We start from the raw sequence: 23074 nt of genomic DNA on the forward strand, positions 1-23074 counted from the left end.
GAAGTTAGTTTACCTGGTAGCACATGGTGACCCCCCTCATTTATTCAAAAATTCTGTAATTTCATAACTGAGGTATGCTGAATTGGAGCTCAGGACTTTCAATCCGTCCGAAACCATGCATAAACTGTCATATAAGGTGGCATGTAATCTTTACTCTGTCCCGTCGTTTGTGTATATCCTGAAACATTATGTGTATGATTACCTGAACCCTGTGTATCGTTCCAGTAACAATTAATAGCAAATTTAACGTCATCTTTAACATCATATCCTTTACCTTTTGTCATTCCTGACCAATCCCAATATCTATGCTTATGCCATCCTGCTTCGGTTGTGTTTAAATTAACGTAATGACTGTGAGCAGGTAAATTTTCACCCGTAATTGTTTTACTTCCACCGGTTTGTTTTGATGAGTTTGTACAATATAAAAAACGATCGGTTATCTGCTGCCATGTACCAAATCCAAATAATGTTGATGGATTTGTTGAATTCATTGATGTATATATTGAACCAATGGGGTAAATCATCTCAAACATTGTATTTAATCAGTATTAACCCATTCCTTATCTGCTTTCTTCTTTAACTCAGTATTAACCCATTCCTTATCTGCTTTCTTCTTTAACTCAGTATTAACCCATTCCTTATCTGCTTTCTTATTTAACTCAGTATTAACATATTCCTTATCTGCTTTCTTCTTTAATCCATTATGAATATTGAATTTATTATATAATATTGAAATCGTGTAAGAAGTTAAAATTGGTATTGTCATCAATATTAACATATTATTTTTGAAAATTGCTTTTTTAACATCTTGAAATTTTGTGATTTCAGACCAATTTTTTCCATCACTACTGATATTTACTAAATCACCACATCCAAAAGCAATGAAATACCCATCAATATAAAACAAATTTGTAAATCTATAATTTCGAGTAAATTTTGGAGTGAATGAATAAACCAATTCCCAATTTGGTGTTTTCTCTGGATCCTGTGAAAAATCTTGTGATAAATAAATATGTCTGTTATAACTTACAGGATATGAATACAACATACTACCTGAAACAAGAACACAAACATTTGAAGCATAACATAAAGCTTCAATGTCTCCATCAGCTTGAAAAATTTGTTCAAAACGACCAAATGGTATTGAATATGATCTATAAATTTTATCATTTTGTAGGATAAAACACATGTTGTTAATGTAATACCATTTACTTGTATAATCAATTTTCAAATCTGATGACATCATACTAAACATATAATAATTTATCCCATCCTCACTAATGAAAATTTGATTGACTTCATAAATTAGTACCCATTTATTATTAACACATCTAATAGGATTATTTGGATATTTAAATTTAACATCTTGATTTAAATTACATTTGAACCATTGGATACAATCGAATGAATAACAAGGGCAAAAATCATCTCCAACCGTTATCATTCCCATAAATTTGCCGTTATTATATTCAACATAAAAAATTCTTGGATTAATGATTGGCTCTCGTGTATCAGGATTCAAAACGGATGGAGTAAATGATTCATAGTTTTTAAAATCATTTGTTTTAAAATAATAAAGCACTCCGCCTGTATAAAATAAATACATGGTCACTCCATCGAAACATAACCATTCAATATCTTCAAATGTTTTATCTGATGATTTCATAAAATTTAAAAATGGTGGGGTAAAATAGACCTCCGATTGTTTTATTTCTTCATTAACAAATGATATATCAGCTTTCTTTGCTAACTCAGTATCAACGTATTCCTTATCTGCCTTCTTATTTAACTCATCGTTAACATAAGTTTTATCCGCTTTAAGGTCTAAACATCCTGAAACCCACCTGTATCAGCTTTAGTTTTTAAAATCTTTGATGTCCGTTCATGATACCATTCAACCCTTTCTTTAATTTCATTATCTTTTTCATCCACATATTCCTTATTGCTTTCTTCATAACACTATCAACCTTCTTAACATTATCTTTATCACATACTTGCTTCTTCATTATGTCATTTAGGAAACCTTTTATGAATTCCTCATTTAAATTAAATCTTCCAATCTTCAAAACTTTAGGAAATGCATTTAATGCGTAATATCTCTGTTCTTCTGGTGGAATTGATGTTATATCATCCGTTATTCCTTTAATTTTTGAATTCATAAATAAAATTTCTTTTATATTTGATATCACCGCACCACCTTTGCAAACGAATTCAAAATGGTCATTTTTCAATACTATCTCCAAATCTCCATATTTCAACCTTTGCGTTTGTTCTGCCGTCTTTGAATTATATGCATATGTGGCGTATGTAATGGTCTGTGGTTGTTGTTTAATCATTTATTACGATTTAAAAATAAATATTTAATCCGTTATCTCATCAGCTATTTTTTCTATTTGAAATTGCCATAATATTTCATTCATGAATTCTAAATCACAATCAAATAGGTCAGTTATTCTAAATTTAATATTTGATAAATCTTTTGAATGAAGAATAAATGAATTCCCGGATAATTGAAATGGATATGATAAAGAAAATGTGTTTAAGTTGATGGATAAAATGTTTTGTATTGATGGGTAAGAGTTAGGGTCTAATGTTTGATGTGAAAATCTCATTGGGGTATTAACTTTATCACATTTGATTAAAATGAAATTGAACCAGTGTCAGAATACAAAACATCCCCAACATCTTTTTCAAAATTTAATATCCCCAACAATGAACGAAGACGAGGAGTACAAAATTTAATTTTCAGCGGAAATTTAATAAGGTTATTTATTTCATCAAGTTCAAAAAGTTTATCAGGTTTTGATTTAAAATTTTCTTCATACCATACGATAAATGATTCATTTAAATAACTTAAAATTGTGTTAATATCCCATTTCACTATCACATTATTTATATACATATCATACGTTTTTTCATGGTCATCTTTAATAAATGATATATAATCTGAAGGGTCTAAAAGAATGGGATTAAATTTACCACTCACAGAAACGAGAGTAACATTATAAATTCCACTAACTGTTAAATTTAATTCACAGTTATTATTCGAAATAATATTGATAATTGACATTTTTTATTACGATTAAAAATATGGTAAAGCGTTATTTTCCAGTGATAAATAAAACTAGAATAAGATTACCTCAAGAATTCATAAATTCAACGAATAAGAAATTCATTCATGTTATAAATTTTAGTGTTTTCAGAAAATATGAGTCGATGTCATATTCATCATCAGGTTATATTTCACTTCATTCAAATTTAGTTCAATCAAACCCATATAATGACCATTTCATAAGATTTTCAGATGGTATTAAAAATGTAATTGATAGATTAAAATATGAACAGATTGACAATATCGAATTTTTGGAATTTTGGTTTAAATATCCCGATGGAAAAAAGATTGAAGTTAAAGATAAAGCAGATACTATAACAAAAACAATTACAATGACTGATCCGGATAGTGGGGAACAAAAAGAAATAAAACAAACGATAGAAACTGGTGAAAGGTCAATTATTATCGATTATGATTCAAAGGATTATTATTCGATAATGTTAATGCTTGAATATTAAATAGCCTTAACAAAGAATTTTTCAAGTGATATTTTATATTCATCAACTATTTTATTATAAATATCATTATATGTTAAATGAAGTTCAGTTGTTGTTCCGTTCTTTGATATCTTAATTGTGCTAATATCCTTTATAGGATTTATTTTTGCAACTGTTCCGCAGCATGAAACCTCATCATCTATGAAAAATTGAATCTTCACGTCTGAATCTTGAACATCACAAAGAATGGCGATAATGTGAATTAATGATTCATAAGGTAAAATAATTAAACCGGATTGGTCAATTAAATTTATTATTGAATCATAATTATCAGTTATGATATCGCGATATATTTTCATTAATTCAGAATTAATGTCTATTTTATATGGGTTATCAAGTGGTGCTGGGTATGTTGGATAAGTGGGAATTTCAACAGGTTCTTTACCGGTTCAGATAAAATGATTGGGTCTCCATCTTCTTTTTTCTCCTCCTCTTTCTTTGGTAAGTCACGAGTTAATAAATTTGGTTGAGTTGCTGACCTTGTTAATTCAGGACTAACATTAACTTTAACATTTTGAATAATTCGTGATTTATCATCATTTACATTATAACCAACCGTAATCTCTGCTTTTGCGTTTGTGTTCTTTTGACTTGTGAAACGTCTTCTCATTTATAATTGAATAAAAAAAAGAAAAATATATTTAAAGTTTTATTTAGTTGTTACGGTAATATCCCAAGGTTCATCCTTGTTTGCTTATACTTTCTTTGTAACTGCACCAATTATGTTATTGATAATGGTTTGAGTTTCTTCCAGTCTTATTTTATCATTTACAATATCTTTAATCATTTCATTACATGCATTCTTAAAACCATCTGATTTTTCTAATTTACGTCTATCACTTTCTTTAATTAAATCAAAGTTATAACCTTGTTGAGAATAAAGTGGTTTCTTTATCAATTCCTTGAACGCTTCTGAAAGTGAAGATGAAGAAATTCTTGCCACTTGAATTGGTTTAAATTCTGCTTTCATTGCTTCTTTCTGTTCATTGAACACTGGATCGAATAAAGCAACTTTAAAGAATTTCTTAGCTGGAATTTCAGGTCTCAAATTTGCATATTGACCATCAAACTGATTAACATATCGTGGTAATCCATCCGGTCCCTCTTCAATAGCGTTTAATTCTTCATTGAAATAAGAATATGGATTATGACGGTATGAAAGAATTGGTCCATCTTTACTGTCTCCGATATGTTGTTTAACAGCTTTTCCATTTTCATCAAATTGCATAGGATAACGTTCATTATATGCTTTACGTTTAGGATAATCCGTCATTGTTAATTTATACCCATTTATGACTTTAATATTTCCTTGACCATCAGTAACAAAGACTTCATTTATTCCATCAGGCTTTCCATTTGGTCCTGTAATGTCTGCTTCATGTGCTTCCCAATTTGGTCCATGACGTTTGGCATATGCTTGAGCTTCTGGTAATGTTAAAACGTTTCTCATTTGTTTAACATCCTTTTGAAGACCGGCAACAATGTGGACTAATTCTTTCATTCCGTCTGGAACTTTCATAGTTCTATTATATGCACCCTTTTTGTTTGTTCCTTGTTTTAATGGAACCTGTAGAAGATTTGCAATTTCTGTCATGTTTAATTATAAATAAAAAATAAAAATTAATTATAAAAAAGTTATTCGAATTTAATGGAACCTTTATTTAAATCAACTATTATTTTTCCATGTTCTCCTAATTGTTGATATTGTGTGTAAAGTTCATTAATGCTCATTGGTAAATTCACTTGATAAAGCATAACGTTCAACTGTTGACGACTAAAACCACTGAAAATGAAAAGGGTGGACAGGTTTGATTTAATGTTTGTGCTTAATGCTTTAAAGTATTGAACAGCCATAAAGAATGAACACTGAATGTGACATTGAGTTAATAATTGATTAAAATATGATTTCTCATTAGTTATTAGTTTTGATTTCACGGCATCATCTAGAAAAATTAGTGAATGCAAAAATTCTTTATCAAAATTTGAAATAGAAAGTGTTTCAAATAATTCATCCCTTTGTTTATCAATAATTTTATCCTCTAATCCTTGCTTCTTGATTGTATTATATAACTCTTTATACATTAAAAAGTTTTTCAAATAATCTTCTGCTTCTTCTTGTGATAAATAAATAATTGGAATTTTTATTAAATGCTTTAATGATTCAAATGTATCATCTGAAGGTGAACCTGAACGGTTGATATAAATTAACACATGAGAATAAGGTGAAGTGTTAGCAATAATGATAATTTGTTTTAATATCGTTAATGTTTTACCTTTATTTTGTTTACCAATTGCTGCAGTGATTGAATTTAAGTAACATTCAGAATATGGAATTTTCATTAATTTTTCCTTAGATAGAGCATTTTATTATCACTCAATGCTTCATTAATCATATCATCTACGTATGTATTATATACTCCTGCTAATTCTTCAGAATTGAAATCCATTTAATCAAAAATAAATTTATAATTTTAAACATTTCTATTCATCAATATTTCATCATATGAACTTCTATACTGTGGTGGTGTACCTGTTGGATGATATTTCAAACCTTCATCCGGTGTCCATGTCCAATATGTAGTCCTAGTAAACCAAACCTGAGGAGGATTTGTCACCTTTGAACAGTAAGTGTCATTTTCACCCTGAATGATTGGATAAGCTTTCACTTGTACTGTAACTTGTGAGTTGAAAGTTTCTAATCCATCAAAGAATATACCCGCTCCATCACGTTGAACTGGAATAGTGCATAAGAATGAAGTTTGGTCTTTCCATGTTCTAGCTAATGGCGTGCCATTATCATCATTTAGTGGTCTAGTTAATGAGTCCTCGTATTCTTCTGTGCATTCATTCACTCCATCTAAATCGGAAGCTTGAAGCATACGTGTAAAGAATATGTCACCCACTGTGGTCATCGCTTGATCGGGGAAGTTTCTGGAATCTATAGTGACCTGGAAGACCTCGAAGCAATTGGATTTTCTAAACCGTTCTTTGCATTGCATTCTTCGGAAATGTTAACACAACATCTGTAACATTATGAAGAGCGTATGAGAAATCAGAACTGATACCTTCAGGAGTGATGCAACCTCCATTTAGTGAACGAACGTCAATATGTTGAGCTGGAATCATGAATGGATCTTCCTTACTGAATAAACGTGGTATTGCTTTAACTGATTCTTCAATTAAACCGTATCCTGGTGTAATGCATTTATCCTCTAAAACTTCCATCTTTGTGCATGAAATAATAACGTCTTCAACTGTTGCGTCAGCAGATGTAGCGGCTAAGCCTGTAATTAATTTGGCAGGAAGTCCGATTTGTTGGAATTTGCGATCGTATTTATAAACATGATTCATAATCTTTTCATAATTTTCATCAGTTATCTTTTCATAAACATAATTTTGTAAATCAGCAACTCTTAACGGGTCAACCTGACAAAATACTAAAGTATCCCTGAAAACATAATATTTAAGAATGATCACCAAATGATTTAGGATAATCATCGAACGCCTGAAATGCTAACAAATCATTTACCGGAATAATCATATCAAAAGTGACATCAACTTCTTCATTTGCTCTCTTGAAAACTTCTGAAGGGTCAATATATTTACCACATACTGAGTTATCATATTTTTGAACATTATTATATAATGAATGAACAAACTTTTTAACTTTCCTTTCTGATTTTGGTTTATATGTTGCAAATGCGAAAGATTCACGGGCGCAATCCATTTGAAGATAACCGGCATCACCTCTTTCGGTTTCTACTTCTAATTGCTTAAAGTTTTGATTTGATGATTTATAACCAACGAATAAACGCATGCATTTAAAAGCGGCATCACATGTGAAAGCTTTATTTGAAACTAGAGTTGCTTTAACTTTGCGTTTAATATATGTGTCACCTAATTGGTTCACATCATGAGCCGGATTTGTAATTCTTAAATGAGTTTGTTTATCATCAAAATATGGAGTATCAGAGTCATAGCATGAACTTTCAAGTTCTCTATAATATCTTCTACCGTCATTCTTTGCGAATATTTCATTTATCTTTTCGAATGAATGAAATACATTTCCATTAATCGGTTTAGTGTTTGGCACCAAATAGTTAGTCGTCATTTATGATGAAATAAAAAAATCAAAATTAAAAGATGAAAATGAATTTTTAATTTTAATGAAATAATCAACTATGGCTGCAGGTATATTTAAGAAACTATGGGATAAAGTAAAAAGAGGAGCGCATAAAGTTTGGGAAACAATGAAGAAGGGAGCAAATTGGATATTTAAGAATAAAGAAGCAATTAGTGACGTTGCAGAACAAATAGCACCTAATGTTCCGGTAAGGGAAGTATTAAATAAAGGAGATAAAGTTTATCGTCGACTACAACCGATATTGAGATAAAAATAATATTTATTTTTCCACTACTTTCCTCCTATTTTATTAAGTATTCCTTCAGCAATTCCACCAACTGCGTTACCTGCTTGTGCTCCCATCGCTGGATTACCTGCTTTAGCACCTAATACTCCACCAATTATAGTTCCTGCCGTTTTCGCTACTGGTGCCAAAAAGTTTGCAATGGGTTTTATTATTTTCTGATGAACCCAACTTGCAGCTTTCTTAATTCCTTCCCATAACTTTTTAAAGAATCCTGCAGCCATTTCTGATTTAATATTAATTAAAAAATATATTTCATCACTTATATTCTAATTTTTATTTAATGATAAATGAAACCGATTTTAAAAATAAATGAAACAGAGGAGGAAGAAATAAATGAAAGTGAAGATGTTCAAAATAAAATAAACATTGTTAAACCCATTACTGAAACAAAAATTTTTTCATCTGTTGAAGAATTTAATGACTATTACGCAAAGAATAAAAAATTATTTGAAGAATTGACAACATGTAAATTGAATAAAATGTTTAAAGTTGATGGATTCAAAATTTCAAAAATAAAAGGTGTTGTTAGTTTAAAATCTATTCCTCAATCAAGAATCACCTCATTAATGAAAATTGATGATTTAACAAAAAGAATAGAAATTATTGAAGAAAGAATGAATCAAATAATTGATTTCATAAATCATGACTCGTTGAGCCCGGGTCCTTAAAGTCCAAGGCACAAAGTGCCCAGTCCTTAAAGTCCATCACTGAGTTCAAGGTTATATTCATCAAATATTTCATTATTAAATGCAACTTCTGCTAGTTTATTTATTTTTTCAATACGATCATTTGAAAGTCTATCGTTTAATTTTTTCTGAAGTTTTTCGTTACCAAGTTCTAAAATTTTACATGGATGATATGTAAATTCATAAAATTCTTTTTCCTCAGTTTTGATCATTAATTTACAAAGAACTTTTGTGGTTGGAATTCGTTTGAACCATTTATCCTTAATATTTGTTATAAATTCAATATCTGGAATTAATTCCCAAATTTTTGCATTTTCAATTAATTTATTATCAAATGCAAAAGCAATGGGTTTAATATTATGTTTACCTTTATAATATAAACTTTCTACATAATCATCGAAATAAACATCTACTTGTTTAACATTTTCAAGAATTGGTGAAAGAGCATCCATTAATTGATTGACGGTTACGAATCTTGATCCACTCATTTTCTTACGAATTAAAAAAATAAATTATTCATAAATGTCAGAAGAAAATATTTAAATAAATTATTTAAATTTTTTACTCTATTCAAGAATTTTATTTTTGATATAACTCATTGAATTCAAAATTTTTTAAAAAATTGACACCATATTTGGAATCTATGCAAAAATATATTCTTTTTATTAATGGTAATATAGGAATTGTAGGAATAAAAATTTTTTATAAATTATTCATAAATTTTTAAAATCTGCTATTCGGAAGTATGTTCAAAAATCATTCAATTATGTGAGAATTCTTACGATTACAAAAAAAGTCACACAACCCGCATCATATACTACTAAGCAGTCCAGCATTTCGAAGTGATTTATGAAATTAATTCATATATTTTGAACATGATATCTCATAGGATAAAGAATAAAATTAACTGCTTAGAATTGAATCTTGAACATGATTTATTATTGAAATTATTTGAACATTGAATTTTCGTCGATTTAAATGGATCAATCCACAGTACAATATAACTAAAATTGATATATGATATTAGATTAAAAACGATTAAAAATTGCAACCGAAAATGGTCAAAAATAAGTCACGAAAATATGAAATTTAGATAGCTAATTTGATTTAATTAAAGACGGCGAAAAAAAGTGCAGCAAGTTTGTATTATATATAGCGCGTTCTATCGGCGCGCAGCTTCGCTGCGCGCCGATATAAGCTGACAAGGCTGTCATGCACCAGTGTGTTATAACAGATCGATTTTATTTGAAATTTCATAAATTAATAATTATAATAAATTTGATATTCAGAGACGGCGCTACGCGCCTTTTAGCATTCTGGGCACGTAAGTGCCCAGAATGCAAGATTGAGAAATTTGAAACTTCGTTTCAAATTTCTGCCATGCTGTTATGCAAAAAGAAAGTCAGTACAAAAAAATTTTTGAAATTGAGAATAAAAATAATATTGTGAGTTTTTGTGATATATGGATTTTTTAGAAGATTTTAGAGATTGAAGTCTCAATTTATAAAAATTTTTTAAATTGAGAGGAATTTTAATAATATTATTTTATTTGATATTTGGATTTTTTAGAAGATTTTAGAGATGTCAGTCTCAATTTTAAAAAATTTACAAAAAATGATCGTAAAATAATCGTTTTTGTTCAAATCCTTTTCATTTCGGGAAATTGAAGTTAAATATCAAAGTGATGGTCTATGCATATGTTAAATCAAATCATTAAAAAGTGTTTTGATGACTTTTTCTAACCGCAAATTGTCACTTTTTGATGTTTTAAAATTATTATATATCCTATATGCATATAAGATACAAATTAATATTAAAACACCAAAATCGATTTTTGAGAGAATCAAATTTATCACATCTCATCGTTGTTCCGAATTAATATTTTATTTGTAATGTACATATTATCACAATTACATTCATCATATTAAAATTCAAAAATAATTTTTGAGTTTCAGATCTCCCTAATTTCCCATATAAATATATGTTTATTTTATTAAAAATAGAATGTCCAATTATTGATAAAAATCGATCCGCTTTTCTATCGGTCAAGCTGTATATATATAGAACCCATCCATGTAAACCTCGATGTCACTTTTGCGGCCGAGCGGAGCGAGGCCGCAAAAGTGACATCGAGGTTTACATGATGGAAAAGTAAAATGTTGTTCATTCAATTTTTTATAGCAAGTCTTTTCAGGGGGTTATACCGTGATATTAGCCTTGTACCGAAAAAAAGTGACGAGCAATGCCGTAAAATAATATTTTATTAAAAAATTTTTGGTGGAGAATTGGAAAATTTTCCTAATCATTTGGACTATAACCTGGCATATTAGGGAGTTTTGTCAACAACTCAGTGCTGGGATCAAGATAGTTTGTAATCCAAAAGTAGAAACGTTCCTTGGTGTCTTGTTCTGGCTTCCTGCAAAATCTGTGATTTGCAGGATTCTTCTTAATATTGTCAGAAATTGCGCAAATCATGTCCATCGTCGTCAATTCTTCACCATTGATGTTAAAACGATTTCGATTACGGTAATTTCTTTTCTCTTACAATTCTTTTTCTGCAGGAGTCAATTCACGAACATACTTATTATGTTTGAGAGCTTCTACAGAACAAGGGCAAAGACCGCAGGCGGCAGCAGCATTTTGAACCGTTCTTAATGATACTGATTCTTGCCATGCGCTAATAAATGAGTAGATAATGGCGTAGCGCATCATTGCAGCATTGTTGTTGAACTCTTGCTTCGGTGCCTTAATGTAATCTCTCAGATAATCCGTGAATTTGGACTTTAATCTTTTGGCAATGCCAACATCAAATACTTGTAAAATGTGTGTTGTATGTGCGGGAAGAACAATTAATTTGATGTTGGCACTTGCCAAAAGGAACAATGCCAGAGGATTCTCGCGGCTGGAGTGTCCATCACACACAATGAGAGCAGGCTTGTCACGTATATCTTCTGGCATTCTCTGGCGTTCAAAGTTAAGCCACTCGATGAAGAAAATGCAATACAATAAGAATACACTTCTGTTCACCCAGCCTTTTGGCGTAGAAGTAAACCAACAATGTCTTTCGCGCTGGAATACTTTCAGTTCTCTAGGTAGTTCTGCAATACATGGGAGAACAAAGAGAGGTGGGACAGATTTGCCTGTCATTGAGCATCCGCATAAAGCTGTAATGTGCGGAAAGTTTGGAATTCCTTTGGCGATCATATGCTCTATCTCCTCAGGTAATGCAACTTTCTTCTTCTTAAATTTGTTTATGAATGTTTCATCGATACTAAAAATCAACTCCTCTGGAGTACTTTCGATTGTTTCACGATGTTTATCGTAGAATTCTTAGTTAGTATACATATCAAGGGTACGGCGGCACTGCGCGCCTCCTTACCCATGATATGTGAATTTGACACTTTACGAAACCATTAACGTATATTTTACAACACAAACGACAACACTAACTTAACCTTAAATATTTACAAAGCCACCAACCACTTCACCTCACTAATGTAAAAAAATAAACGTTCTCACTTACAAAAGTATTGCAACTCCTCCCATTGCTGTGCTTCATATAACAGCTCATAATCTTCTGACTCACTTTCTTCTTCATATAGGTCAAAATCACTGTCATAGTTTATACCTGTAAGTTTTGACAAAGCTAATGAAACACGCTTACCGTTTGTATCATATGCTTGTATAAACTTTCCATTATGCTTGTAGTCATAAACGCTCAAACTAACTTTACCCTTTCTCCCTCGTATCTGATAGAATGTATTTTCACGAGGAACGAAGAACAAATTCTTGAACTCATGACCGTTGTAGTTTGTTATCTCAATAGTTTTCGTCATTTATATAAAAATAAAATAAAAAATAAACTTAAAAATTAATGATATCACCACCCTCACACGTATGAAAACATAGCACAAAAATAAATTTAGGTGAAGTGGTGAGATCTCACCTGTTTTTTCACCCTGTTGAATTCATTGCTTTATAACTCTCTTCCTTGGTTTCTTTTTAGTTGCTTTCTTCACGTCTGTCTCCAACTTGACTGTCTTTCTTCTTCGGCCGTAATGATACCAGTTACTTCCACCAGTCAATGGGTCAAATGGTCTTTCGTAAGGGTTTCCATACATTCCATAGGGACCATACGGAAGAACTACTGGTGGAGAAGAAACATTTTCTTTAGTTCCATCGAATCTATTTAAATGCATTGTTTCACCTTTCATCTGGTCATTAAATTCTTTTGCGTGTTTTGCAAACTCATCGTCCTTTCCTAAAGCATTTTCTGACTCAGTCGCAACCAAATTGGATGCTTTATTTATGAGCCCTATTTTATTTAATCTTAACTTCTTTGCAACCCAGCCTCCAATCTTCCCTTTATTTGCATCTAATGTCTTTGAAACCCTTCCTCCACTCATTTTATTTACTGCGTCATAAGCTCCAAGTGCTTTTGCTCCAAATGCTAATGCTTTTGTTCCCATTGCGCCTAAAGCTGCCCAAGCTACCATTTACACCATATTTAAAATCATCTCTCTTCAATATTATCTCATAAAAGTTCTCGTTACTGGAGAAAGTCAATGAAAACATAAAGCGTTTCTCGGCTTCGCCCTCACCGCTTTGCGGTCTATCTAACTTATTTCTTATATCATCTATACGCTTCAAAATGTCTGAACAATTGCTAACATCTTCTACAACAGTTATTTTCATCATGAATGACCTTCAAGAACAAGCTCATTTAATATGCTATTAAAATCATTTCAATAATGAGTCCATCCTTTCCGTCTTTGGGTAGCACAACATCTTTCATTGAAGAAGGTTCGACAAGTCTTATGTTAAACTTACTGACAAAGTTTGTTATACTATAATGCTTCGGCGGCGAATACATTAGTTTGAAAGACATAATATAGATTCTTCAGCAAATTCACTTATACTGGATTTTATAACAATGTTCTCACGAGACCAAATACCACCAATTGACAACTTGTAAGCAATCCTGCTGAACCTTCTACTGTAAACGTCGATGGTAACATTCCACGAAGGTCATCTATTGACATCGTTGAGTCACTGAATTTAAATATTTTCTTAAAGCAATCGTCATTATCTAACCATGCAATAGCTTTGAAGTTTTCATTCGAATATACATCTGCTTCATTAAATGTAAAACCTGACTTCTTTGCAGAGATGACTTTAAAATCTATTGAGTTTGTTTCAAAATTATATGCTATGGTAACTTCTGAAGGTAATGGATGTCCTTCCGCAGTCAGTTGTTCTCTCACTACCGTTTGAAGCTTTGTATTAAAAACTTTCATGTCATCTCCTGTATCTAAGTTCACATACACAGCAACAGGAAAACTCTTGCTTCTTTGTTTCATCATTACCTCAAAACATTAAAGTTCTTCAATAATATTTTCTTCCTGCTGGAATACTTCGAACCTGTCTGATTTCAATAGCTTTCTCACCTCCTACATACTCTACCAGTGTCTTGGATATTCATAAGTATACTGACTTTCTTGAATTTTGGTTGGTTTCATCATAACATGTTCATAGTATATCTTTATACTCTTGTCAGTTAGACGGTGCTATGTTCTGAATATTTCTGACTTGCATTTTTAATGGAGATAAAATGAAGCATTTAATACATGACGTAGATGAAGACATGAATGAAACTACAGACAAACTTAACTCTTCTCTTATTCTTCCTTTCAGTAAGGACTATGAGTTCTGTTCAAATGGTGTTTATTTCTATTGTGGAAAGATGGGTTCAGGAAAGACATTCAACCTCATTCGTCATATACGCATAACAGAACGTTTAGGAAACGACTCTTACTATGACCAAATCATTATATCAGCAACTTCAGACTCTATGGATTCAACAGCGAAAACATTTATGTCAAAAGTTCAAGCCTTCTCGTTAAAGTTCCAGACAGTGAACTCATTGAATTTCTTCACGTTACATTCGACGTAAGAGGAAATATTATGCATCGTAGAGTTCATACAGTCAGGAATGCAAAAGACTTCTGAGGAGATGGAAAGAATTATTGACAAACACCACTTACGTCAATACTCAGGAGTTTACGATATGAAACGACTTACAAACTACATTCTGTCAAAACTTTCAAAATACCCCTTCAAAAAAGTATCCTTCAAACACTCTTAGTTTGTGACGACTTCGCCGGAAAAGGTTTAGTGTCAAAACCAGACTCACCATTAGCTAACATCAAACTAAAGTCAGACATTACCACTTAACTGTAGCAATACTTATGCAAACATGGAGGTTTTTAGCTTTAAACATAAAACGTCTCATAACTGACTTCGTTATCTTTCAAGGTTTCTCACGTTATGATATTGAACTCATTTGGAAACAGTCAGGTATAACATTACCTTTTGAAGAAATTTGGGAAGCATATAAGTCTCTCATCTCTCCTCGTTCATACCTTGAGATTCATATCATGACTAATACCATTAAAGTCAAAAAATATTCCATGGGAACGACCAACATTGTTTTAAAGTTTAACCTTCAATTGACTGATGGTAAACAAATTCCATGCATCTCTGTCGCCATTTCTGTTAATATTTTTGCTGTCATTCATATCATCCACTTCCCCATCCGTTAGCTTTTGAGGATATGCGTTAGAATAGCTGTTCTTAAATGAAGGCTTTTCACCTTTGAGAGCATAAACTCTATAACTTTCTGCATACTTTATGTTTGAACCTCCTGAGCCATCATTGACATAAATTTTTATAGGCTTCCACCCTTTGTTCATGTTCCTGCTTCTTCCCTTAGCTCTTTTGTTCAGTAGTTCTACATCTTTATACACAGCACCTGTCTCAGTGAATTCAACAATATTTTCATTCGTTAGCTTTACATTCAAACCCTTGTCGAGTATATTGTTCATTTCATACATATAAAAGGTTTTTATTCTATATGAAATGAGAAGCAAATCCATCTTAGCTGGTGCCGTTAATGTTCCAATTGAACCAACATCAAATGTTGACTCACGAACGACAAACAATATTGTCATAAAGAACTATAGTTCAGAGTGTTTGAAAGAAAAAGAACCAGAACTTAAGTCGGTGAATTTAAACTCAGCTTCAAACGCTAACGCTACATCAGATGTTAAGTTAGAGTATCCACCACTGGACCAAATTCTTTCAAGAGAAGCCAACGACAATCCTTACACAAATGTTCAAACAAATCCTTCAGATAACGTAGACCATTACCTTCTTCAGTTATACCAAACAATTTTACTCAAAGACGATAAGAAGCTTTTGACAAATCTTATAAGTAAGAACCAAATAATTCTAACAAAGGAGGACCTTGAAAATGTTATCTCACGAATAACAGGGAAACAATGTGTCATTGACTATCTCGACCCTGAAATCGAATGCTGTGGTCAAACGCCATATTCATGAAAATAGGTAACATCCGCATCATTGAAACACCAGGAACTACAGGAGTTGAGTTTAAGTATAAATATTCGAATGAATATACAAAACTTCAACAGAACTATAACTTTGCTTGAAATATGTTTTAGTAAATTAAAGCAGTCAGGATTCGGTCTTGGCGCTTTGTGCCGTCAGTCAAAAAAATTTCAAGTTAGCAATTTGTAATATCTATCCAAAACTTCTTCAACAGTATCGAACTCATCTTCATAATGCAAACCTAATCTTATTGACTTGGTGCAGTTTTCACTAACACAATATTTTTCTGTTCTCTTGACTGACATAACTAATTCATTTGTTTCATCAAACAGCAACAACCAAAGTTCATGACCTAATACATAACATTCATACTTTATATTTTTAGCTCTGAGTTCTCTTGTAAGCTGTTGCATTTAATATTTTCTAAAAAGTCAACTTCAACAGTCATTCGCACTGGTGCCTTCAGTTCTACAGGCTCTCCTTGAAAGTCAACAAAGTCTGAATTGCATGTCTTTCAAATTATGAGGACTAATGCGAACCCATTTACCTAAATGAGTTGCTATGACAGGAACGTTTGGAATGAACATTGAATTGACTGCATAACAGAAGGATTATATTCTACTGAACCTTTACTATTAACTCCTGAAATGCCTGTGACATTAGCTATTTTAGACTCAATGTATAAACAATTACCATAACATACGTATGGAACAGATTTCATCTCAATCGTTTGTCAACACTTTTCAAAGGAAATGTCATATGGTATGCACCCAAAAGAAGTTGTACTCTATGACTCATTCGTGTATCTTAAACTCCTTCGCATAACTGAACTTCAATGTTCCCTCAGAAGAGAGTTCGACATCTATGTTGTCAATAGTTTCTTCATTTATGAGAGTATCTATGACTCCAGCAATTTTATCTATTCTATACCCAGCTCTGTTAGGAAATGTTATAACACTTCTTTTGTCATCTATTTCAATCTCTATGAAATCTGTTTCATCTGTTATGACAAAAGTTGCGATAGTATTGAAGTCAACAACTCTGAAAGCAAGCGCTTCATTCTGAAGACCTAAGTTTGTTTGTAGCTTTACTGTCCCGTATTCGTTTTGGGTCTGTACTTTGCAAATAGAACAACATTTTATTTCTCATTAAAATATGACTATTGCTGCATATGCGTATGAAACAAATGAAGCAAGAAGAGCACATGAACTAGTAAACGAAAACTCAAACTTTAACCATTGAAGGCAATGATTTAGTCATTGACGATGGAAAAACTAAAAAAGTCATTGATTTTCGATACTTTTAACACGTATGACCCATTCATTACAATAAGTAAAGTTCCCATCATAAATGATGGAACGGTGCAATATATAAATTCTACAGTAGATGCCTCATTAGTGAAAGTATTAAATGTCTCATTGAATTGTTAAAGAGCTTTCGATTTGACGACAACATTTAAATGCCTAAAGAATTTAGTCATGAATGAGAAACAAATTCTCGGCGTTTGCTGGTAGCAGTAATGATGTACACCTTATGACATTAGAATATTATAACGAACATAAAGATGAACTGAAAGGAGAGAAGGGTGACACCGGACCTCAAGAGACCACAAGGAATACAAGGACCTCAAGGCGAAAACGGTTTGGATGGTGAAGATGGAAAGGATGGAAAAACTGCTAAATCATGGATATGGAAACCTTATAAATACTGGTTTAACAGCTGCTTCTTTATGGAGTTCTTCAATACCAAATCGGAAAGATATGGCAGTACTTGGTGAGAAGTTTTAGATGACGTTAAAAATGCTTTTGACTTCATTTCAAATGGTTCTGATTACTATTAAAACTTTATCTGGTTGGATGCAAGAAACAAGGAGCTCAAATAGATACTGTAAGACGTATAGCAAACAATGCACGTACGGGATTGGATACTTTACGAGAAGCACAAAATACACTAAAGGAAGCAAATGATATTTTCTTGGCTCAGTATCAGACATGCATGAAGATTGGCTTAAAGATATTGACAAATCTTTAAAAAATCACAGTCAGTCTATTGCTGACTACAAGAAAAGTATAGATTTTTTACATAGTGCTATGGACGTACATGATGGAAGCATAAGGAACTTACTTAATGCTAACAATAACTTACCAGGAACTATTAAAGCATTTATAAAGTCCTTTGTAAAACCTGGTGCTCTAACATTTAGGTCTTTGAGAGCAAGAGCATTGAAGTCAAGAGATGCAGAAACTCCAACAGAACCTACAGAAGGAACTGAAACAACAGAAACTCCAGAAGAACCACCAAAACCAACAGCTAATGAAATATTGTTCGAATATTTTCCAAGGTACTCTGTTCTCATTGCATACATTCAAGAAATACTTAAGAAAGCAGACTTGACTTTAGGAGATGATGAAAGTTCTGTATATCTTTCGTTCCAGTTTCAAATAGCAGAACTTTTGAGACAGATATGCTTAATGTATGACAACATCTCTGATTTCACAAGATATGATGACGACCATGACCCCGAACACGGTGAAGAAGAAGTTTTACAAACATCCATTAAGACAGGAAAGGTTTTAACTCAAAGTCTCATTATTGACACCAAAGATGGCGAAGTGGACGTTCTTCAAGAGCTGAAGAAAAATACTTCTTCGGGAGGTGGTGGTAGGCATGAACTTGAAATAAATGAGATAGAAGAGAAATTAGTCGAAAAAGCAGATAAAAACCATGTTCATTATATAAGTTCAGATGAACAGATTATAACGGACTATCATGGATATTTAACACAGGATGAAAAAGTGAAGACGGAAGATGTTAATGAAAGAAGATATAAATTCATTCGTGCTAAAGGTTATGACATAAGCTGTACTGTACAGTATGACACAGGTAAAGCACAAGAAGCATTTGGTTATAACGATGAAATTTATGCTTCTAGTTTCTCTGTTAACGGTGTATTAGTTGAACCAAGATTTACATTGAGAGTTAAGGCAAAAATAACTTTTGAAGATGCTATTAAAAGTAAAGCTGACAAAGATGAACTTGACGCAATGAACAAAGTTTTGAAATCTCATAAACACAACATCTCCGATATAAATGAACTTCAAGCTACATTAGACAGTAAAGCCGACAAGAACCATACACATGAATCCTTCACTACTGTTAGAGCAGACGACATAATATTGAACTATACCCTTGGTTCAAGTGCACCTTTAGAGAATCCAAGTACAAGCGTAAAAGATACACTAAACTCCTTAAATAGTAAATGTATGAACATTGAAGGTCATGTCAGAAACTTTGAAACATATGAACTACCAGCAATGTTAGATAAAAAAGCAGATAAAGAACATACACATAACTCCTTCTCAACTGTTGCTATAGAAAGTATTGAAGGAACGGTTGGCGGAACTGGTGGGGATGCATTATATTATAAACCTCCTAACTTTCCACAAGGTTTAACATCGAATGAAAACATAACAACGAAGAAAGAAATTAGCTGTAAAAATGTTTATGTCATGGATGATGAAAATAATGTTAAATTCACTGCTCAAGATTTATATGATAAGAAAGCAGACAAAACAGAGCTTCAAACATTAAAGACTGAAATACTTCAAACATTATATCCTATAGGCTCTATTTATACGTCAATGAACTCAACAAATCCAGAAACAGTTTTAGGTTTTGGTACGTGGAAGCAGATTGTAGATAAATTCTTATACTGTGCTAGATATTCAAAGCAAACAGGAGGTTCGAAGAAAATTAAAGAAGCAAACCTTCCACCGCACACTCATACAGGAACGACAAACTTTTCTGGCGACCATAGCCACTCATTAAGAGACCACCCATTATACAACTCAGAGTATGAAGCCGGTCATGATGTTTTATCTCCATCTTATAACAATTCAGCAAAAAAGACTTTTCGACCAACTGAACCAGGAGGAAATCATTCACACACTTTCACAACAAATCCAACAGGCTCGGGTGCAGATTATATGTCACCATTTGTGACTATATTCGCATGGTACCGCGTTCAATGAACGCGCTTGAGCCTAGAATAAAATCTTTATTTTTACATAAATGAGCTTGAAAGAAGTATTCGAACAACATCCATGGAGGTCATTTAAGAAGTTCAATGAAGCTGCAAAGAGTTGGGGATTTACTAACAGAGCTGAAGTGAAAAGGTTCTTTGACAAAAATGTTGTACATCAAACAAAAATAAACCCTTACGACTACTTTTTACCAATTTACTCCAACGCTCCTGACGCATACCAATTTGACACTCTCATTCAAAGCGGAAAAGGAGGACATAAACCATTCCTCATCTTCATTAATGTTAACACTCGTAAAGCATATGCATATCCAATGAAAAATAAAGGAACTCGTGAAGTGTTAAGAGTTTTACAAAAGTTTGTAGCAGAACATAGCCCAAGTACTTTAACATCAGACCAAGACAGTGCATACCTCAGCAATGAAATCACAGATTTTCTCATTAAGCATAACATAACTCACTACACTACTGAAGACCATAACCATAACATACTCGGCATCATAAACCGCTTCATAAGAACGCTCAGAGATTTAAACCAAGAGCGAGACTTTACCGAAGAAACAATGAAACATTTTCTCGAAGTATATAATTCCTCAACACATTCTACAACAGGACATACACCAAATTCAATGACACAACAACAAGAAGAAAAGTATATACAAAAGAAACGAAGCCAAACACAAAATATCAGAAATTCAACACAATTTACCCTCATTCCTGGTACAAAAGTTCGTGTAGTTCTTGACGACAAACCGTTGACAAAGAAACGTTTAAGGTTAAGTAGAAACTATTATATCGTAGACTCTACGCAAGGTAATGGATATCTTATAAAAGCTGCTGACGACTCTATTGCGTTTTACCCTCGACATAAATTAGTTGAAAGTAGTAATGGCAAACTTGCTGAAACCATTGACGAAGCAAAGCGAGGAGTGGTTATTGAAATACTTGGCTATAACATAAACGATGACACTTATAAAGTAAGATATGAAGGAGGCGTTGAAGATGTTATACCATCTAAGAACTTGAGAGAGTCAAAGCCAACACATCTGGGACCATTAGAGCGGGAGTACTGGAAAGACAAAAATAAGCCAGAAAGAATAAGAAAATTCTTCTAAACTTTTTCATTAGATGTAAATCAGACATGAATGAGAACAGTCATGATATCATTAATGGTACCATTTATTTTTGTCATAAATGTTTTCAGTGTCACCACGTCACCATGTCACCAGGTTAATTAACTTCTCTTAAAATTACTGACAACATGACATTTTGACAACAGTCCAGGAAATAAATTTTATCGTAAATGTTTTCATAAATTATGAACGTGTCACCACGTCACCATGTCACCAGGTTAATTAACTTCTCTTAAAATTACTGACAACATGACATTTAGACAACTAGCCCGGAAATTTGATGCAGTCCAAAAATAAAGTTAGTTTTAAAATTATTTTTATTTTTTTATTCCTATATAAATGACAGCAACAAACAACAACAGCAACTATATCGTTTCTGATGAAAAAGTTATTGATTCATTAGCTGAGGAATTAGTTGTGGCAGAAACTAAAACCCTCAACGAAAGAATTGGTGAAAACAAGATTGATTTACATAACTACCTCAAACACGATGGAGGAAGAGGAAGGAAAACTGGTATGGCTTTATTAGTAAATAAAATTTCAAATTTAACGATTATAGATGTTGATATCAATAAATCATACAATGATGAACTTAAAGAAACAGTTAGAAAAGACATTTTATCAAAACTTTCGGATAAAGATGTTATCGTTAAAACCGCTTCAGGAGGTCTTCACATTTATTGCAACACTAATTTCTTCTATTCAGTTTCGAACAGAATGATTAAATGTTATTCCTGCAATGATTATGATATTGACATAATGACTTCTATGGATGATTCAAAGCGTTCTTTAGTAGTTATGGCTGATTCAAGAGTTCGAAAGAATGCATCAGAACCAATCAATACATACTCATTCATTCGTGGAAGTTATGACTCGACCATAACTAGAACAGTGAATGATATATTAAATGATTTGAATATTAAGGTAAGAGTTGAACAGAAGAATGAAGAAATAAAGACTATCATGAATGAAAACAAAAATGTAAACATTGACGATAAACTTGCCCAGAGCATAGTTGATGGCATTAGTGATTTTGAAGTACATAATGACGGTGGAAACATGAATTTAGAAAAAGAAGTTACATTATTCACACTGTTTCAAGCTATTAATTCGTTACCTAATCATTTAATTAATGAAGCATACGATAACGTTTATAACTTCTGCAATTTAACAGAAAATGCAAAAAGTAATTTTGAAAAAGCACGTATAGATATGCACATTTAATGACTTCTCCATTTGTTTTGGTGAAGATTCTAAAACTATATCAAAAGGAATATTATGATGAATACGTTTTACCTTTATTACGTAAGCCAAAAATAACATTTGATATAAAACTTGATGACTCGTTTTTTGATAACAGATATTAGACGCAAGGCTGAAAATCATCAGTATAAAAACAGTTCTGAAGTAATTGAGGATTTATCACGTGTAATCCGTTTTGTAGATTGTGGAAACAAATATTTCATTCAGAAAGATTACAACATACACGACAAAATGAATCAAATATCATTCGTTCTTCAATCAAACATGAAAGAGTCACTTAAAATGATTAAATTATTTAAAGAAGAAGGTAAAACAATAACAGCATGGGATGTACTACTAAATCAATTATCCTCATTAACTGTTAAGGGTGTTTGCTTTAAATCTGATTTCCAGATGTTTTCTCAACGTTTCAGGGTTATAAATACAACGTTCTCGAAAAACCAGATTACTCAAAAATTGAGATGTTTATGAATTTCATTAAAGAAGCCATTTGTGATAATA

The 23074-nt window shown here is 32.1% G+C and overlaps 8 protein-coding genes and 3 pseudogenes across 11 annotated transcripts, besides 2 other annotated features; 5 read left to right on the forward strand and 6 right to left on the reverse strand.

Moving 5' to 3' along the window:
- Window positions 1–5943: part of a mobile genetic element that runs on past the window's edge.
- TVAGG3_0654110 (uncharacterized protein) lies at window positions 4304–4882 on the reverse strand (the record flags this gene model as incomplete). The annotated part of the gene is made up of 1 exon (XM_051241747.1): window positions 4304–4882. The coding sequence occupies one exon, from the start codon at window positions 4880–4882 to the stop codon at window positions 4304–4306; it is 579 nt and encodes a 192-aa protein (XP_051088334.1).
- A 1147-nt stretch (window positions 5944–7090) lies between the features above and the next one.
- On the reverse strand, window positions 7091–7720 carry TVAGG3_0654120 (uncharacterized protein; the record flags this gene model as incomplete). Its single annotated transcript, XM_051241748.1, has 1 exon — window positions 7091–7720. A coding segment is annotated over one exon (630 nt), but the record flags the coding sequence as incomplete, so codon positions are not given.
- A 303-nt stretch (window positions 7721–8023) lies between these two features.
- Window positions 8024–8260, reverse strand: TVAGG3_0654130 (N-acetylmuramoyl-l-alanine amidase family; the record flags this gene model as incomplete). The annotated part of the gene is made up of 1 exon (XM_001281852.2): window positions 8024–8260. The coding sequence occupies one exon, from the start codon at window positions 8258–8260 to the stop codon at window positions 8024–8026; it is 237 nt and encodes a 78-aa protein (XP_001281853.1).
- A 424-nt stretch (window positions 8261–8684) lies between these two features.
- TVAGG3_0654140 lies at window positions 8685–8802 on the forward strand (annotated as a pseudogene). Its single transcript has one exon. A coding segment is annotated over exon 1 (118 nt).
- Window positions 8803–11266: 2464 nt separating this feature from the next.
- TVAGG3_0654150 (DDE endonuclease family) lies at window positions 11267–11929 on the reverse strand (the record flags this gene model as incomplete). The annotated part of the gene is made up of 1 exon (XM_001292345.1): window positions 11267–11929. The coding sequence occupies one exon, from the start codon at window positions 11927–11929 to the stop codon at window positions 11267–11269; it is 663 nt and encodes a 220-aa protein (XP_001292346.1).
- Window positions 11930–12057: 128 nt separating this feature from the next.
- Window positions 12058–23074: part of a mobile genetic element that runs on past the window's edge.
- On the forward strand, window positions 14370–15198 carry TVAGG3_0654170 (annotated as a pseudogene). The gene has a single exon. A coding segment is annotated over exon 1 (829 nt).
- Window positions 15217–15618, reverse strand: TVAGG3_0654180 (uncharacterized protein; the record flags this gene model as incomplete). Its single annotated transcript, XM_051241749.1, has 1 exon — window positions 15217–15618. The coding sequence occupies one exon, from the start codon at window positions 15616–15618 to the stop codon at window positions 15217–15219; it is 402 nt and encodes a 133-aa protein (XP_051088336.1).
- On the forward strand, window positions 15644–16066 carry TVAGG3_0654190 (uncharacterized protein; the record flags this gene model as incomplete). The annotated part of the gene is made up of 1 exon (XM_051241750.1): window positions 15644–16066. A coding segment is annotated over one exon (423 nt), but the record flags the coding sequence as incomplete, so codon positions are not given.
- Window positions 16509–17272, reverse strand: TVAGG3_0654200 (annotated as a pseudogene). The gene has a single exon. A coding segment is annotated over exon 1 (764 nt).
- TVAGG3_0654210 (phage tail repeat-like family) lies at window positions 18226–20166 on the forward strand (the record flags this gene model as incomplete). Its single annotated transcript, XM_051241751.1, has 1 exon — window positions 18226–20166. The coding sequence occupies one exon, from the start codon at window positions 18226–18228 to the stop codon at window positions 20164–20166; it is 1941 nt and encodes a 646-aa protein (XP_051088338.1).
- On the forward strand, window positions 21650–22534 carry TVAGG3_0654220 (uncharacterized protein; the record flags this gene model as incomplete). Its single annotated transcript, XM_051241752.1, has 1 exon — window positions 21650–22534. One exon carries the CDS (start codon window positions 21650–21652, stop codon window positions 22532–22534), a length of 885 nt encoding a protein of 294 aa, XP_051088339.1.

This window comes from Trichomonas vaginalis, chromosome III (genome assembly GCF_026262505.1).
Source record: "Trichomonas vaginalis G3 chromosome III, whole genome shotgun sequence".
Taxonomy (NCBI): Eukaryota; Parabasalia; order Trichomonadida; family Trichomonadidae; genus Trichomonas; species Trichomonas vaginalis.